We start from the raw sequence: 17,526 nt of genomic DNA on the forward strand, positions 1-17,526 counted from the left end.
CAGGACAGGAGTTTGGACTTCATGACTCTCCCTTGTACTAGAATGTAAGAGGAATCTGTCTGTGCTTATACTGAGGAAAGTTTTATGAGCTGCTTAAATGACAAACCTGAAAGTTATTAAAAATATGTATAACTGCCAACGTCAAGATAAGGAAGTCCATGTTTTGAATATTCCTGCTGTTGTTAGAGAGCAACCTCACCCAGCAGCCTGGCTGGATCCGGATAGCTGCAACTGAACCAGGAAGTGCCACTGTGCATACACTCGTGCTTTGCCTTTGCAGCTGGCCAGTTACGTACACACTTGCCTGGAGTCATGACACGACTCGACTTTGCTGCTCCAGCCCCGCTGCTGTGCACCCTCGCTGTGCTCTTCAGAACATCTCTGTCAGTGGACCATGTACCGATGCTGCTTTGGTCATCTCAGAGGTAAGAAATCTAATAAAGGAGTATCTCTGCTTGTGCTATTGCTCTGTGTGTGTGCGTGTGTGCGTGTGTGCATGCAGAATATACTGTATTTAATCAGTTGTAAATAACCTCTGGGCAATAAAATTACCCAATAAATAAATTAGCCTCTCAGCAGTCAAAAAACCTAACAGATGAATTTACCCATTTTTATTTATAATTTTAGTGTTCTAAGCTGAGCAGTAAGAAGTAAATAAAATTCATATTCTTCACATCTGAAGTAGACATTCACCCTAAGGCAACCTTGAACTCTGCTGTCAAGGTTGCCACGATGTCATGACTTAAAGGCACGATATAAGGCAGTCTCACAAAAAAAAGGCCAACCAAAAACTGTGTGGGCAACCTTTATCCCTGCATTTCTTAACTCCAGAATCCTGATTTTTCACTTTTTTCTTTTTTAATGCAGTTTTTTTAGTAGAATACACTGCTGTATGCATAGACATCATTAGAAAAAACAGCAGAGTCTTGACAGATCCAAAGACACATGTGAAATTCAGGGGTTTGCATATATGTATGAAATAAGACTTTGAACCTGTCTTGAAAGAGCTATAAATAGGCCTCTTTTTTTCCAACCAGGAATTTTATTCATGCAGATTTTAAAGATTTTATATAATTACTTGGGATTTCCAGAAATATGGCAGCTTGGGCAACGCAACAGCTTCAAGGGGGTACTGGATATGTGAAATTCTCAGAGGACTATGTGCCTCTTACGCACAAGGCTCTCTCTGCAGGGCATACACATTGGTTTTGTCTAGGAAGTACTGCCTCAAAATACAGTAAGCTGATGTCAGAGATTTGGAAGAAAAGGCTCCCGAGGGCTTATGGGATCATAGGACTGATTGGGAGGGCCAAAGGCAAAGTTCTGTTTTGGGTGGGAAGGTGACAACACAGCTGCTGCACTCTGTAGAATTTGTCTAAGGTATGCTTTGGCCTGAGTAAATCACTTGACTCTCTCCTCCTGATTCCTAAAATCCTCCTCATTCTTAACCCGGTTTATATAAATTGTAAACACTCTCTTGGAAAGTCCATTTCATACCCTCTGCAAGCAAATATGTATTATATTTAATTCAACCTGATCTCAGCTGGGCATTTATTTACGTATTTATTTCTCTAATGCAAATAATCCATTACACCAACAGTATTTGGAATTTATCACAATCCAGCTGGGTGATTCTGTAAGCATAAAATGCTTTACTGTACCATGCATAGCCTTGGTGCACAGGTTAGCCCTCACTTTTGCTATAAGTTGCTTTTAGAATAAAAGTGTTCCTAAAAGTCTAAGAAAAGATCAGTGATTCCTTTGTCCTACTTCCTGGTTGATATAAACAACACACCTGTTGCAAATATAAGCAAGATCTTACCAGTTAATCCTGGGTGGTCAGATAAGCAAACTTTCCACTGAGATGCAGTTAGCATCTTGCTTTAGATTAGACTGCACATTGTTCAGGTTTATACAAATCTAGAGCCAGAAAATCAGAACAGTGGACTGATGAAACTGGTTTCATGTTTCCACAAATAGAACATTTTATGGAGGAAGTGTTCCTCCTACCATGACCTTTGCGTTTTTGAAAGGTGAAGTTCTTGTGGGGCAGAAGTTAGTTCTGGTGAAAGTCAATGAAGTAACAGGAAAGAATATTCAGGTTATTTTGTAAAATAAAGAAACAGTAGCAGCAACTTTTGGTTGCTAACCCTGAAATGAGTGCTTTACACCTTGGTACTTTGCAGTGATGCAAGGTTTGCAGTGTGATCTTCAGGCTTATGAAACCTAGAAACTATTAAGAATTTTAGGAAGGGTAACTTAAGAGGTGCAGCAATTATCAATGGATTTTCATTCACTTTGTGGAAACATGTCCCAGCAGTTTAAAAGTTCAGTGATTCACTGATCAACAGAAGTGAGATTCACTGATCTATTCCATCCCCCTTTCCCAGGTTATCTGTTAGGATTTGATATCAAATAGTTGAAGGATAATATATTTTGCTTTTTCTTTACAACTAGCCAGTGTTTGTAAAGCCGTATCTTAGAACAGCTGCATTAGAATAATGTAACACTTTAAAGTCTCTCTTTTATGCATTACTATTGTACTGTAATCATGCTATTAAAGATAATGTTAGATATCAGATACAGATGAAACCTGCAAGTGACAAATACATGCGGTGTGCAAAGCATAAGGTAAGTGTAATATAAATCATTACAGGGATATTAGTAAACCAAATACCTCTTTCCTCTATAAAGGAAAATGCAGATTTCTACTTTGAGAAAAATAAGTGTTTTCTACCAAACAAAAATCTTTCCCATAGATCCCAGCAAAAGATGGAGTGGAAATAACTCAGTACGTCACAGTGTCCTGCTTTTCACAAAGGAATACTAAGATATCAGTAGAGATTCTCCAGATAACTTTGGCCTGGAAAAAATTACCTTTATCTTAAATCAACCTTTAAACTAATATCCCCAGTTGCTTTTCGAAGCAAGAGAGAGGGAGAAGTTCCTCTTGCATACAATACATACACAACAGAAACTTTATTTAGCCATTTTGAACCAATATTCAAAACTTTTTCTTTCCCTCCACGGATTAGAGAGGGAGCTTGAGTAAATAGATTCATTAAAATTAGCTTTTATGATTGCCCCTCATGTGTTTGTTTTAGGAATGATTTTTGCCTACAGTCATTGCAAAATGCATTACTGCATTCACTTGTACTATGCTAATATTTGGAAATGAATCCTTTTCTGGCAAATCCAGATTATAAGTGACTTTGAGACGGCATTAATGCCAAATTGTATATTTACTGTGTTTCCTAAAACTGCAAGGAATTTACTAAAAAATCTGCTGGAAGAAGGTGGAACGTAGAGAGCATACAGTGGAACAGAAGAATGTTTAAGCTGTAACTTTGTGTGGCTTCTGTGGAGATACTGTGTGCCAGCATGCATGCCAGTTTACTTCTGCTGTGCAGGAGAAAATACTATTTATCATATGGTAATCGCGAGGAGACTGAAAGAGACAACTGACAAGAATAGCTTGGAGGAAAGAGTTCAGAAGGCAGCTACAAAGCAAAAATGTAGGCTCACAAGTAAGGGTTACTGTTATCTTACCATCTGCCCTTCTGGTGTGTCAGATACAAGAAATCTTGAAATCTTTGCTTCCATTAATAATAAGTGCCAGATCTCAGTTCTGCCTAGAAAGAACACTGGTCAGATAAGAATCTGTATGCTTAAACCTGTTGTCATGCCAGAGCAGCTCAGGACAGGAAAGAAGCAAAATAACAAGCTAATGTCTGCTATTGGAGGAAAGAGAGAGCAGATGAGTTTTAAGTTTCCTCCTTTTTAGCCAGCAGAAAAACACGTGTATGAGCAGAGATTCTCATCATTGTGAGCCCCCCACAGCTCAGGACCCCAGGATGGCTCTGCAGTGGGGAGGTTACATCTGATGTGCTTGGCATGCAGAGGACTGCACAAGGCAGTGCATCTTTGGACATAAAATTATGTGTGAGCAATCAATAGTAGCAATCAATATGTATGTTGGCCTACTGCCTGTGTCATCCTATGCCACCTTGCTGACCGCTTGAGGTGAAGCATTCAAAGGGATGGGCTGGTTCATTGCATTCAGTAAAGCACATCATCAGCGTAGCCACGATGCACTGCCTGTGGCAGTCACATATCTCCATTTCACTCTGCAGTTCACAGTAAACCAGCTAGTATAACAAAAAACATATGGCATTTCCTGTCTGAACCATGGTGAGAATATTGTTGCACCCAGCTGACAGTAGCAGCCCACTCAGCGAAGGGTATAGCCTTGCTTACAGCCATGCATGGTGCTTAGCAAACTATTTAGAAGCAGCACAATAATTGCATGTGTAATATACTGAATGTAAGTATTAGGAAAACACTGCGTTATAGTAGAATTATTGAATAACTGATGTAGATTTTTTCTAATGATGGTGCCAGAGTTTCTAAAGTTGACTGGAAGCTAAAGGGTCTTACAAAAGGTGCTTTTCAAGATGAGATAGCTAGCAAGACCTGCTTCAAGGAACAGGGAATACATTAGAAGCAAGTATGCTTTAAAACAGGATCATTACATTTCTGAGTTTTTGGGTTCACAAAAAAAGCCTTTGCCATTGTGCTGCTGCAAATAACTTAGTTCTGTTTCATGTGCTCTCTGTTAACTTTTCTTCTTAACTGCAAGTCCCCAAAGCTCTCAAAGTCTTCAATTTTTTTCTAAGATTAGATTTATGTAGTTAGTTTTTAAAATAAATATACCAAGATACTCACTTTCATTTCCTTTCATACAAGCCAATTTTTAACATCTCTTAATTTAATCTATCTTCTTTTCCTTTAATATCATTAGTATTTTGGTGTGGCCATGCAATGCGTAAAGTCAGTGTGAGAGTCAGTATGAAAGTCAGTTCCTGAATAGCCATTCAGAATATTTGGAGGGTTTGTGTTTTCAAGTATCTTATTTTTAAAGATCATACTTAAATATTTGAGATTGTGAGGTTTGTCTTTTCTGACAAGTTGAGGCATTTCTGACAAGTTGAGGTTACAATTTCTAATTGTTTGGCTTCATAAATAGAAGTTACTGTGAATTTCCAAGCAGAAAATAACAAAGAAGTGAAGATGCTGAGTAAAACTAAGAAAATATCAAATGATAATTTCAACCAAATAGAAAAAAAAGTCTTCCTGAACAGCAAGGTTTGCTTCTAAAGCTTGAAAAGTGACAGGCAGAAGACCTACTAGAATTTAATTTTAACATCTGCAGCACGTTGTCCTGAAAAAGTCTTCCACATGTACAGTTTGATCTAACACTCTCCCAAACCCCAAAGTGCTAAGTAGGCTGGGTATTTAGTATTGCAGGACTGCAGTGTTATGTCTCTGCCATGGGTGCAGTTTGAGGCTTTCGATTCACTCTTGGCAATCTTCATTGGAATTACTGGGAAGTCTTGAAGTGAAATACAGGTTTTTCCTTATCCAAGAAAGAACATTGAAACCCCCCTATGCATTCATTACCCCTGTTCTGCCTCCATCTTAAGAGACTGCAAAGATTGTTCTCACTCATAAAAGCTTGCTGTGCAAGGGTAATTTTCGAAATGCTTTTGGGTTAGAAAATTTAATCAGCATCTCAACTTCACCAAATTGCAATCATATAAGATCTGGTGCTAGAGCACTCCGCAATTCTCTGTATTCTATTATTTGTAATTAGAACCAATTAGAGGATCTGGAATACCTGATTTCTCAGTCATTATCAACTGATACGTATTTGGGGAAGATGGGAGATTGTGCTTCAAGCTCTGGGGTTTCTACAGAATGAGTTTTACCTTAGTCAGAACACCCAGGACCAGAGTTTTCATAATAAATTTCATCCCTAATAGACCCGTGCTGCATACTGTTAAAATCCCACTCAGGTGTTGAAAGAATGATGCCATCTCTTGTTTTGTCCATAACTGTTTTTCATAGCAGTAAAACTAAAAGGATGAGTAGTTTCTCTTTCCAGTCTTCATAATGACAGGTTGACAAAAGAGTCATAAGCTTTTCTGGGTGTCTTGAGCTCTTCTGTTCAGAAGAGCTCTTCTTTCTGGAAAGGTATCAGTTCTCCCTGTTTCTGCAGAATTGGTCCTTTGTCACGAAAAACATAAAAAAGACCACATTGTTTACAATAACACTGAAAAGCCACTTTTATTTAACAAAAGATTTATCAAAAAAACTTGATTTTATGACAACTTGTGGTCTAGCCTGAGTTCTACTCTTCTCTGGCCACCAAGATATCCAGTGGCACTGGTAAGTGGCTTGGGAGTTTGGATTCCCTGTGGGAATTCTCTGTGAATCTTTTGAACATGTTCTTCTTCATTCCTCTCAGTAGCTTATTTTTTTTGCTTTTTTTTTTAAAGATGCAGCTGTGCTGTTGTTCACAAACAAGAAAGTAGAGAGAGGCAGTTATCTTAATTGGACCAATTTTGTTCCTGCTGTAACACAGTTAACGTGATATGGGCATAAATGGGCAAGTTCTTTTCCGCTTGAGTAGAATGCAGGTACACTGAACTGTAAACCTGATCTTAAACCAAAGATGATATCATTACCTGCTGTTTCATGGTTAAAGAAAGAAGAGGTGTCATCACTGGCAGCACATTTTACAGAAAAACAAGTATTTTTTGTAGATTGCAGTGGAATCCATACATGGCTTTGCATGAAGGACACATCGTCTCAGCACAGGAATTGACTGTACTCTTGCAACCTTTTACCCAGAATTCCAGAAACCTCATTTTGTTCCTGCAAGATATGGTACGTAACATTAATTCCTTTTCTCTTACCAATGCTGAGTGCCATTATGTACCTGAATGAGATGCCATGGCTCCTTCTCACCAATCTACTCTCTTTGTTTTTCAGCTTAGCATAGATGATTTCACATACCTCAGTGAATCCTACGATAACAAGAATCCAGTTCAAAATGTTCAGGCAAGCATTTCTCTCCTTTTTTTTTTTTTTTTTTAACATGTAGTATTTAAAATAAAAAAAAAAAAACCCAAACCAACAAACATAAGAAAGATGCAAACAAACAATAATTGAGAAAATTAAACTGAATTGCAGCAGTTTTCCTATTTAGATTATTTATTGAGATTATTCCAGTTTGATCATGTGGGTTAAAGGAAATCAACTGAGTTTGCAGGAATGTGTTTTGTAGCTATTCTATTTCTGAAGATTAAGTTTTCAGAACTCATTGTAACTGACAAAATTGTTCCTAAACATGCTGCAATTTAGTGTTGTAAAGAAAAATATATAAACTTCAAGACTGACACCCCAATATTCTGTTTTGAAGCCACAGGAAGAGAAGAAGTTTTAGGAATCAATTGTTTTCTCCTGATTTTCAGAATTGAATACCCATTTTATTTTCATGCAGGGAGTTAACTGTTTCATATTTGAATGTGGTTAATATATGACTAGATAGTGGATTGCTTTAATCTTCATGAAAAAAAGTAATGCTACTTCAATAATTTGAAATGAACTCCAGGCACAGATGGAGTCCTCCTGAGTCAGTCAGCAACTTCAGCTTTTGTCCTCACTGAGGAGGTTTATGGATTTTGTGCACAGCATCTACAGTTGTATTTGCATGACCGTTTATTGAACTGTAATTACACAAAGGAAGTGTTCACACCTGAAAGCCATAAAGGTATTTCTGCAAGCAGTGCAGGATGAACAGAGCTTTTAGTAAAGTAACTGGTATCAGAACACACAAGGAAGTGTAAATTCCCAAGCACCACACAGCAAGGTGTATGTGTTATTAAATACATAAATATTCACATATTACCTTTACATCCATACTAAGAACCTCACATCTTCCTCGTATTATTAATACTAGAGATCTTCATCTCTTTGCCTCATGACAGCATTTTAATACTGATGCTGGAACCAAAACAGCTATTCAGGGTATGTACATGCATTTTCTGAGGAATGAATGGGGGTAATATTCTTTTGTAGTACAAGGATCAGCAGTTGTCCACAGGCAGATGTCCTGGTACTTCTCTGGTATGCCTTATACTCATGAGTTTCAAACCTATGCAAGACATTGTGTGGATCAAAGTTTGTTGCTGCCTGACAAGAAAACTGGTTTGATTTCAGAAGCTGTGTGAAATGTGCACATGGCATTGCAAGCTCCTAGTGACATGGTGGCCTTAAGTAAGCCCTGAGTGATTAAGAGGAGGGATATTAAACTATTTAATACTTTTTTTTCCTTGTTATCAGGGCTCCATCGGCACCATAGATAGAGCTTGAGGCTAGAGATGAGTCCAGAGATTTACAGCTTTAGAAATTGGATGGTGTATTGAGTGGATTGGGACCTACTGAGAGCTTGTGAGGAGGTCCTCAGCTAAACAAAGGATTGTGTTTGAGTATATCTTGGGTCTGTATCTGGCAGAGCACAGATTTAAACCCAGGTTTTCAATAAGCTGAATAAATGTCAGTAACTGCTTTCTGACCTTGCCTCTGTTCTCTGTCTGTCTTGGAGCTGAGAAACTTTTTCTCATTACAGCTTCTTTAAAAATTGAAAGTTTCTTTTGACAAATTACTCACCTTAACTCCAGTACTTCCTGGATTTGTTCTGCTGGACTTGGCAATCTTAATACTTTTCTAGCATAATTCTGTGTGTGTGAGGTGCTGTAACTTGAGTGAAAGAAAATGAGATGTATGAATTAAATATTTATTTTTCAACTAGGTGCCCAGATGGAGAATTTTGTCACTATCTATTGCATAGACTTGTAGCTTTTAGGGCCAGAAAGGATCTTTGTAATCATCCAGTTCCATCTTGGATGTAACAGAGGCTACAAAAATTGCTCAGTTGCTATGGCATCAGTTGCACTCCACTTGAGCTACTTTGGGAAAGAAACCTGTTCTTAATCATGCCATGAGAGATTCACTCATAATATGCACAAAACACAGGACAAACTGAGGGTCAGGTTTGAATTTTCTCACTGGGGAAATTAGAATCTTGAATGTTGCATAATCACAAATTTTTATGCCTTCGCACTTGATACTATGCAAGTGATTCATTAGGCTATTATAGACATTCCTTGTCACTTGGGCATCCTCCTTTTGAACTTCAGAAATGGAAATTTATTCACAACCTAAACTGAAGATCTCATTTAGAACATATCATGTAGCAGCATGTGTACTACAAGAAGGAAGCATTATTTGTAAAAGAGTTACAGGCTTGTAAACCACAGAGACATTTGCAGATAGTACATTTGTTCAGCTATGTTAGCAGCTGGTTTGAGCTTTTGGGATCAATGGGTTTGTATGCAATAAAAGAATTCTATTTCCAGTTAATACAAAAGGAAGCTTATAGGTAGATAATTTATCTTAAACATTCAAAGAAATTTTAAATTAATAATAAAATACGAAGATTAGCACTTGGGGAACTTTTTTGTACAAACTGTTTTTCTTCAATATTAGCTTTGTCTTTCCCTAAACAATGCTCAGTTCCTTAGAGCTGCAGTGTATGGTAACACACTCCAGTTAGTGGCCAGCTGCTCAGCTGCATAATTATTATTTTAAGTCATTGCCATTCATGGTTCTATGTCTCTATCGTATCCTCACTCAGTGGTCATTGACTGAGGAGTATTGTTTAGTCATGTATGATACAGAGGTACAATTATAGTTTTGATTGACTTGTTTCCTTTCTCTTTACCTCCTTGAGTTTTATTGTGTATATATATATGTTTGGGGTGGTTTTTTTTGACAAGGGTTATGCAGAACTGCATAATGATAATCAGGATGTAAGTTCATCATGGATTTACTCGGTGATATGATGATGTTTTGTTCTCTGTCCTTTTCAAAAAAAAATACCATTTGATTTTTCAATTCTGATCACTATCAGCCACTGAACTGCCATTTTCAAAGAGCTGTTGTGCCTCTTCAGGTTTCATTACTGAAGGGTAACACTCAGTTCTGAGTCTATTATCTATTACTGTGTACATAAAATCAGTGCTGTTTTTTTTTCTCACCCTGTGCCCTGCCAAAATCGATTTACATTGAATCTCATCACTTACTTTTTTGCCCAAGAGGTTGTACCAGAAGTTGCTTCTGCAATTCATCAGTCAGCCCTTGCCTTCACTATCTTGAATAATTCAGCTTAATTGGCAGATTTCATTAGCTCAGTATTTGTGTCATAATTGATGAACATGTGAACAGCACAGACCCTAGTGGAGTAGCAGATACTTTTCTCTACCCTTTGCTTGCTATCTCTTTACCTGCTCTTTACCTATTCTTTACTTACCTCCACATGAAGACTGCCTCTCCCATGCTAAAGCAGCTTAATTTCTTTGTGAATCTTTGCTTCAAGACTCTGACAAGTGCCTTTTGTGGATCCAAGTACACGGCATCAGCTAGAGCTCCTTGCCGTACATGCCTGTTGACTCCTTCAGAGATTTTCGGCAGAATTGTGAGGCACAGGTTCTCTTTGCAAAAGCCAAGTCAGCTTTTTCCAAGTATAATCCTTCCTTGTTGTTGTAGTGTGTATTTTATTCTTTGGAATAGTTCCTCCCATTCTTGGACTTCAGGTTTCCTTCACTAGGGTTCCTTGGATCTGTCTGTAACCCTTGAAAAAAGAGTTGATGTCATGTTTCCCGCCATACAGAACAGTGGTATAGAGGTTGGTTCAACAAAACTTTCTGTAACTACAACGTATTTCGTCAGCTAAAGTAAATCAGATCAATTTTCATTAAAATCATAATAGGTAGCTTTATGCATACTTTTGGAGAACACAGGTATAGTATAAAAGACTGCAAGATTAATAAGAAATTGGAAAATGCAACAATGATAATTTTCTTTGTAGTTATCACTGTGTGTAGAAACAGATGTGCTTCCAAATCTGTTTGAAGAGATTTTTCTTTTTGTATAGATAACCTGTTGACCAACACTGTAGAAAATAAATACAATAGTTATTATTTTGAATTACATACAGGTAAAAAAGTAATATTTAAAAGATCTTTTTTACATGAAAGAGCCTGCCTACTCTGGGTGTAGGTTGCCAGATATTTCCACAGCCAGCACAGGAGCCTTTTTCCTAACTAATGTTTTTATTATAGGACTGTCTGTCAGCTTTGACACCAAACATATAAACTAGTTCAGAACAATGAATACGCCTACATAATATCTTATAGATGGATGCACGAGTCTTTAGCAAAGATTTTAACAATAGGTTTTTAATGATAGACCTAAATTTACTCTATTCCATCATCAAATTGCTTAGACGTAATATGAGTCTGGTTAACATAACACTGAAATGAGAGCTGGTCGAGTAAGCCCAAGCACAGCTTTATTATAGTGTAGCTACTTGGCTTCAGGATGGCTAGAAATGGGGACAGAGTAATCCCACACCTACCTTCAAAAATCTTGAACAGTGACATATATAATCCAAGAGTGAACCTTCTTGTAATATTTCATCAGGAGAAGTGCTTCAGGGAACACTAAAGAGGGGAAATGTACTTATAATCAGAGTAAGCTGCCCATAGACAGGTTATAAATTCTGGCACTTAATATAGGAATTTCTGCTATCAGTCCAACAGCTCAATAGGAGGTTTTCTTCTGTTTCCTTCTCCCCCTCCCTCTCCCTATTCCTTTCCTAGCTACTGTGTGGATGTACCTCTTTGTTTAGTCTTTTAGCAGAATGCAAAATCAGGTGTTTCTCAGTAGTCCTCTTCATTCTCCGCCCTCTTTTGGAATTGTGTTTTGAACATGCATGGTAGTCAAAATCCTAAAATGCGTAAAGCAACATATGGGTATTGTAAAGATAAGTGTCCAGTGGTCAAATGTCAAGAAGGGCAGACAGGAGGCATGGGATCGGAATGGCTCTCTGAGACTAATGGGTAGATATCCAGCTGTGTCTAGCTTTCAGATGGAAAGCAGTTGAATACCAGTGGCTGGAAGCTGAGACAGATGGCAGTGCAGGATTGGTTAGGAGCAGAGGCACAATTCAGATAATACTCAGTAAGGATGTATTTTATATGTTATTCTACAATAAATGAGTAATCTGCTTAATATATGTCCTTGGAAGAAGTGGCTGCTGCCATTCTGGCTGCTGCTAAGGGGTAAAGGATTAAAATATTGGGGGGAGGGGGAAGTTGACTATTGCTCAGAATTTTAGCTCTAAATTCATATAAACAAACAAAAATGAAGCATATCACTGTTTCCTTCCAGGCAGTGCTAAAAATGCTACTCAAAGACCTGTGAACCACATCAGTACTTTCTGCTCTATTTTAATTTCGGTAATTATTTTTCTATCAGTCTGGCAAGTCAGACAATGCTGCATAATTCTGCCTTTGAGAGTCTATAGAAATGTGAAAATAACTAGCCTTTGCCTAGGAAGAAGTACATGTGAGCAATTAGAAAGAATCAGAGCAGGTCAGAAAAAGTGGTAGGCAGTTGGAGGACAGACAAAAGGGAAAAAGAGTAGGAGGAGAGAAGTGTTAGCAACACAACAACACTTGCATAAATTAGAGGGAGAGAGAGTCTGTAGCAACTTGAATATCTGAATGTTGGAGCATGTGACAGACTCAGTCTAGACTTAAATGTAGAAAGTGGGAAAGCAAAGTAAACAAGGTTTAAACTAAGACTCAAAGAAAAAATATCTTCTAATATTCACGTTAAATTTGGGGTACATTAATTTTAATAATTCTCAAGTCTCCCTCTTGCATTTTTTTTTCCCCCTGAATATTTCAAGTTAATTTTATTATCAAGAAAAATATTTGGAAAGATGTTTTTTGACTATGCAGGTTTCAAATTTATAGAATGAGAATGTTTTTTAATTCATTTCACTCAAGTATTTTAATCAGAAGCTCAGCTATGAGAATTACAAATAAAGTGATATATAAACTGATGCTAGATTATCTGAACCAGTTCAGCCTAAGCTTTATAATTTGTATTTTGAGTAGAAAGACAGAAAGCACATGACATGGGGTTTGTTTGTGTATCTGGAAGCTTTCTAGATCCTGAAACATGTAGCTTTAATTAATAGTTAAAAATTAGACACTTCTCAATACTATGTGCTGTACTACCAGGATGTACACAACGGAAGGGTATTTATTATGCACAGTATGACTCTGTGCTGAATACAGAGTGTCTGACACTGGTCCTTCTAACCTCCAAAGGCATTCAATTAGATGGCCATATGATGAGCTTCGCTTCTGGCAGCGTTCATAACCTGTTTCTCCAGCACATTTTTAGCTTGAGAACTTCTACATCATCTGTCTCTCCTCTTCCACCACATGTGTGGAAAGAACAGTAAGAATCTAATGTCCCTGAGTGCCTTATGCTTGCCCCAAAAAGGTGCAGGAATAAGAACAACACAAGTGTGCCCACACCGTCCCTTTTCAGCAGCAGCCTGGAGGCAGCATCAGGCTGGTGAGAATTCACATACTGTTTACCATGGTGGTTCCTCACCTTGAATATTATATTAAGGATACATTAAAAAAAAGGTTTGTGTTTAATTATTAAGCAAGTGAATAAACTATTTATAAATTTATTACAGGAAATTCTTCAGTCTTCTCCTTCATCTTTAGTTTTGCCAGCTGTTGACTGTGAGGCTACCAGGTACCTTCTGAGCTTTCTTCAGGAGTCAGAAGATTGGAACTTAACAAACATATCTAATCTCAATGTCTCTCAGCTGGAAGTGAATACACCTAAACCAAACTTACTGGTGATTCAGCTACAACCACTTTTCAGGTAGGAGCTTGTCACAAACAAAACTGACACATGTGTGTGCGCGACATTTAAAGTTTTTGAAAATCCAGGAGATTTAAAAAACAAAGTGGAAGTTTATAGGGTTAGCGAAATTATTTTTCCTGCAAGAGTGAATTTGGTGCTTTTTAAAGTCCCCTGATGAGCTTACCAGGTGTAATACATGAATTACGTTGAGAAATTCAGTCAGGCATTCCATTTTGTCTGCCTCATTATATGAGAATAAAGGGACAACTAATAAAACTAAATGGCAACACACTTCTGGCGGAAAGGCTGAATTATTTTGCACAATACATGATTAACCTGCAGAATTAATTGCTAGGAGGCATTCCTAAGCATCAAAAAGCCTGGCAGGATAAATAAGCAAGCAGATAAACATACAGACAAACCTATAGTTTGTATGAATAAAGAGACAGATTTTTATCACTCTGGAAGGAAAAAGAGGGCTATAATTCTTTATGTTTCCAAGCCTATGACAACTGTGATCCAACAGAGCCAGAGAGAGGTGGTTCCTTCAGGGAATGTATATTTAGAAAATATAAGGTTTGGGTGTATCAAGTCCCTCTGCTCAGCTTCTCCTGTACTTTTTTCTTCCTAGCCTGTTACTTAGGCATTTCTACATGTCAGTATAGGGTGAATGTACCAATGTGTCCTAAGGAAGTGCAATTATAGCTATCACATCACTACACAGGAAGACAGGATACCCATTTTAAGGAGCTCAGGTACAAATGTTAGACAACGGGCCAACTCCAAATGAAAAAAAGACTCTGCAGAGATTGGTCAAAATACCATCAGTAGTCTGGCTTCTCTGCAGCTAAGGAAGTTTGAGAGGTTTGAGGGATCAGCTGAAGATGCGACCCTTGTACTGTTAGTAGGTTTGCAGAAGAAGAGGGTCATGAAGAGGAGATGAGAGAATGATGGAGTGACTGATGCTGACAATAATCCTTTTACTAGTCAGTATCCTTGTACATTTCTGGTTCACATTGTTCTTGCCTAGAAAAGATTTTTAATTATTTTTCTCCTGCTCTTTTTGTAGTGGCTTAAATGAGATTTCCACCCTGGAAGCAATTGCTGAAAATGGTAAGCAGTATAATCAAGATATAACTAACATTTCATCATTTAAGTCTGTGTTTTCACTTGAGCGGATTTTATTCTCTAGTTCCCAGGTTTTGCTGTAATACTACTATTTAAAGGTTTGTTTTTCCCTTGTCTATAGTACCTATAAGCAGTCAATTTTCATAGTGTTGAAGTACTGAGCATCTGATTCAAAATCCACCCAAATGGATACAGCTCTGTGACCTGAAATGTAAAGATAATTCACCTCTGCTTCAGGCACGGGCCTTTGCTCATGCTCTGAGATCCTCCTTGTTCAGAGTATAGACCCTATGTCTCCATGCAGCTTGAGCTGCTTCTGTGGATCTCACCTGGCACACCGGCAGCTGGAGGTGTGCCATTCTCAAACTCATTCAGCAGTTTGAAGGTCTCGGTCTTAACAGAGGGTGTGTGAATGAATAGGAAATGTTTTCCTAATATTTGTAAAACAATACTGTTGCCCTTCACAGCCTTTGGGTTTAGAGTCTTTTATTGCTTTTGCCAAAGACTACTTGTTAAAGTTCAATCTCTCAATATAACAGTATAACAAGACTTCTCTTGCCAACCATCTGAATAAAAAAGAGGTGCCATACACCCAAAAGGCACTGAGAGGCATCTGAGTGTTTTTTTGTGTTTTTTTTTTTTTTGCAGGGCTTTCAGTTACTACTTTAGATTAGAGATCAAGTTAGAAAGTCTGGAAATCACTGTAGTGGTGTTTTCAGGAACATGTCGTGTAGTATAGTGTAGTGTAATGTAGTGTAATGTAGTGTAGCGTAGCGTAGCATAGTATAGTCTAGCGTAGCATAGTGTAGTGAGCTAATAATTAAACAGTGTCCTTAGTGCCTGTGACTGTTTCTGCCTAAAGCTGGGGGTGTAAATTTGAAAATCAGAGGAAAATACCTTAGTACGGAAATCAGCGGTGTGTCCTTTTCTCTTTGTTTTTGCACTACTCCAGAGTGTGGTTTTTTGTACTCAAGCAGCTGGATTTACAGCCTTGATTTGCAAAGGAGTTGTTTAGTTCTGTTTTCTTATCCCCAAGCATATTAAATACGAAAAGCCTTAGCTTAATGATGGCCTTGCCTAAATATTAGCTTTTTCTTTATGGGACATTTATTTCATCAGCTGCATGAACTCAAGAATAAGTTTCCCAAACCCTGCCTCAGGCCTCTTTGTTTTGTACAGCAAAGTTAATGGGAGACCTGTGGGATGATGGATATACCAGTTTTCTGGTTAGTGTCATTTAGCTGTTATGAGGAAAAAGGTGTGTAGCTGGGGGAAGATGTGCCACTTTGTATGGCCAAGTGCAAAATCTGCACTTAGTATTCTGCATGTCAGCAGTGCTCTAGAAAAGTGGGAGTGTGGGCTGAAGCCTCACTTTCTGATTAATTTGCCAAAGTGGCCACTCAATGCACTGCTGAATAAAAAGTGGAAATAACATCAGCAGGAAGTTTTAATTCAAATGAAATTTACTGAGCCACAGTTCCTTAAAACATTGAAAGTCTGTGCAGCAGATGAGAGAGAGTTGAGAGAGAGTCGTTCCAAAAGTAGTAGATAAGTGTCCCAGTCAGTCTTCCAAGTCATGCAGTTTGGGCTCCAGCAGCTCTAGGTGTTTAGGTACAACCACGGTCATTTGCTGAATACTGCTGTCAGGAGACCCTTCAAGGTCAAAACTGCTTACAAGGTTGAGAATTATTACTGTTTGTTGCAGAGGCACTGCTCCTAGATCCTACCTGGGTAAGCAACAAAAAATACTATTTCTCACATACCTGCAAACCTCATGAGGTTCAACAAGGCCAAGTGCCAGGTCCTGTACCTGGGTTGAGGCAATATCTCAGTATCAATAGAGGGAGGATTAAGGGATTGAGAGTACCCCTGAAGAGAAGGACTTGGGGGTACTGGAGGATGAAAGATTGGACATGAACCAATAGTGTGCAGTTGCAGCCCAGAAGGACAATCATATCTTGGGCTGCATCCAAAGGAGCATGGCCAACAGGTCAAGGGAGGTGATTCTGCCCCTCTACTCTGCTCTCATGAGACCCCACCAGGAGTCCTGCATCCAGCTCTGGAGTCCTCAGTACAGGAAAGACATGAGCCTGTTGGAGAGGGTCTGGAGGAGGGCCACTAAAATGATGGGAGGGATGGAACACCTCTCCTATGAGGAAAGGCTGAGAGAGTTGGGGTTCTTCAGCCTGGAGAAGAGAAGACTCTGGGGAGACCTTATTGCACCCTTTCAGTTCTTAAAAGGGGCCTCTAAGAGGTGGGGAGAGACTTTTTAGCACGGCCTGTTGTGATAGGATGAGGGGTGCTGGTTTTAAACTAAAAGAGGGGAGATTCAGACTGGGCATGAGGAAGAAATTTTTTGCGATGAGGGTGGTAAAACACTGGAGCAGGTTGCCCAGAGAGAGGGTGGATGCGCCACCTCTGGAGACATACAAGGCCAGGCTGGGTGTGTTTCTGAGCAACCTGATTTAGTTGAAGATGTCCCTGCTTATTTCGGGGGGGGGGTGGACTAGATGACCTGTGAAGGTCCCTTCAAACCCAAACTATTCTGTGATTCTATGATTCTGTGACGAGAGAATTGTTAACCTATAAATACTGAGTGTAGTTGGGGGTTTTTTCTGGTATCAACAGTAAATCCGTAGAAGAACACTGCAGACCTGTAGTAGGCTGCCTGGAAGTTCACAAAACCTCTTATGCTTGTCACAGCAACTTCTTTCCTTTCTGCTGTAGAGGGTTTTAAAATCTGATGTAATGAAA

General features: G+C 38.6%; 1 protein-coding gene across 2 annotated transcripts in view; it reads left to right on the forward strand.

The window, feature by feature from the left end:
- Nucleotides 1-232: 232 nt before the first annotated feature.
- LOC115605405 (V-type proton ATPase subunit S1-like) overlaps nt 233-17,526 on the forward strand; it is a 52,167-nt gene continuing 34,873 nt past the window's right edge. Inside the window, exons 1-5 of one of the 2 annotated variants that reach the window (XM_030479749.1) lie at nt 233-425; nt 6,606-6,729; nt 6,835-6,903; nt 13,469-13,662; nt 14,714-14,757. In XM_030479749.1, the coding sequence (XP_030335609.1) occupies nt 313-425; nt 6,606-6,729; nt 6,835-6,903; nt 13,469-13,662; nt 14,714-14,757 (544 nt within the window). In that variant the 5' untranslated portion in view covers nt 233-312. Of the gene's footprint in view, nt 426-6,593; nt 6,730-6,834; nt 6,904-13,468; nt 13,663-14,713; nt 14,758-17,526 lie in introns of both variants that reach the window. The other variant, XM_030479748.1, reaches the window with a different exon arrangement.

This window comes from Strigops habroptila, chromosome 3, assembly GCF_004027225.2.
Source record: "Strigops habroptila isolate Jane chromosome 3, bStrHab1.2.pri, whole genome shotgun sequence".
Classification (NCBI taxonomy): Eukaryota; Metazoa; Chordata; class Aves; order Psittaciformes; family Psittacidae; genus Strigops; species Strigops habroptila.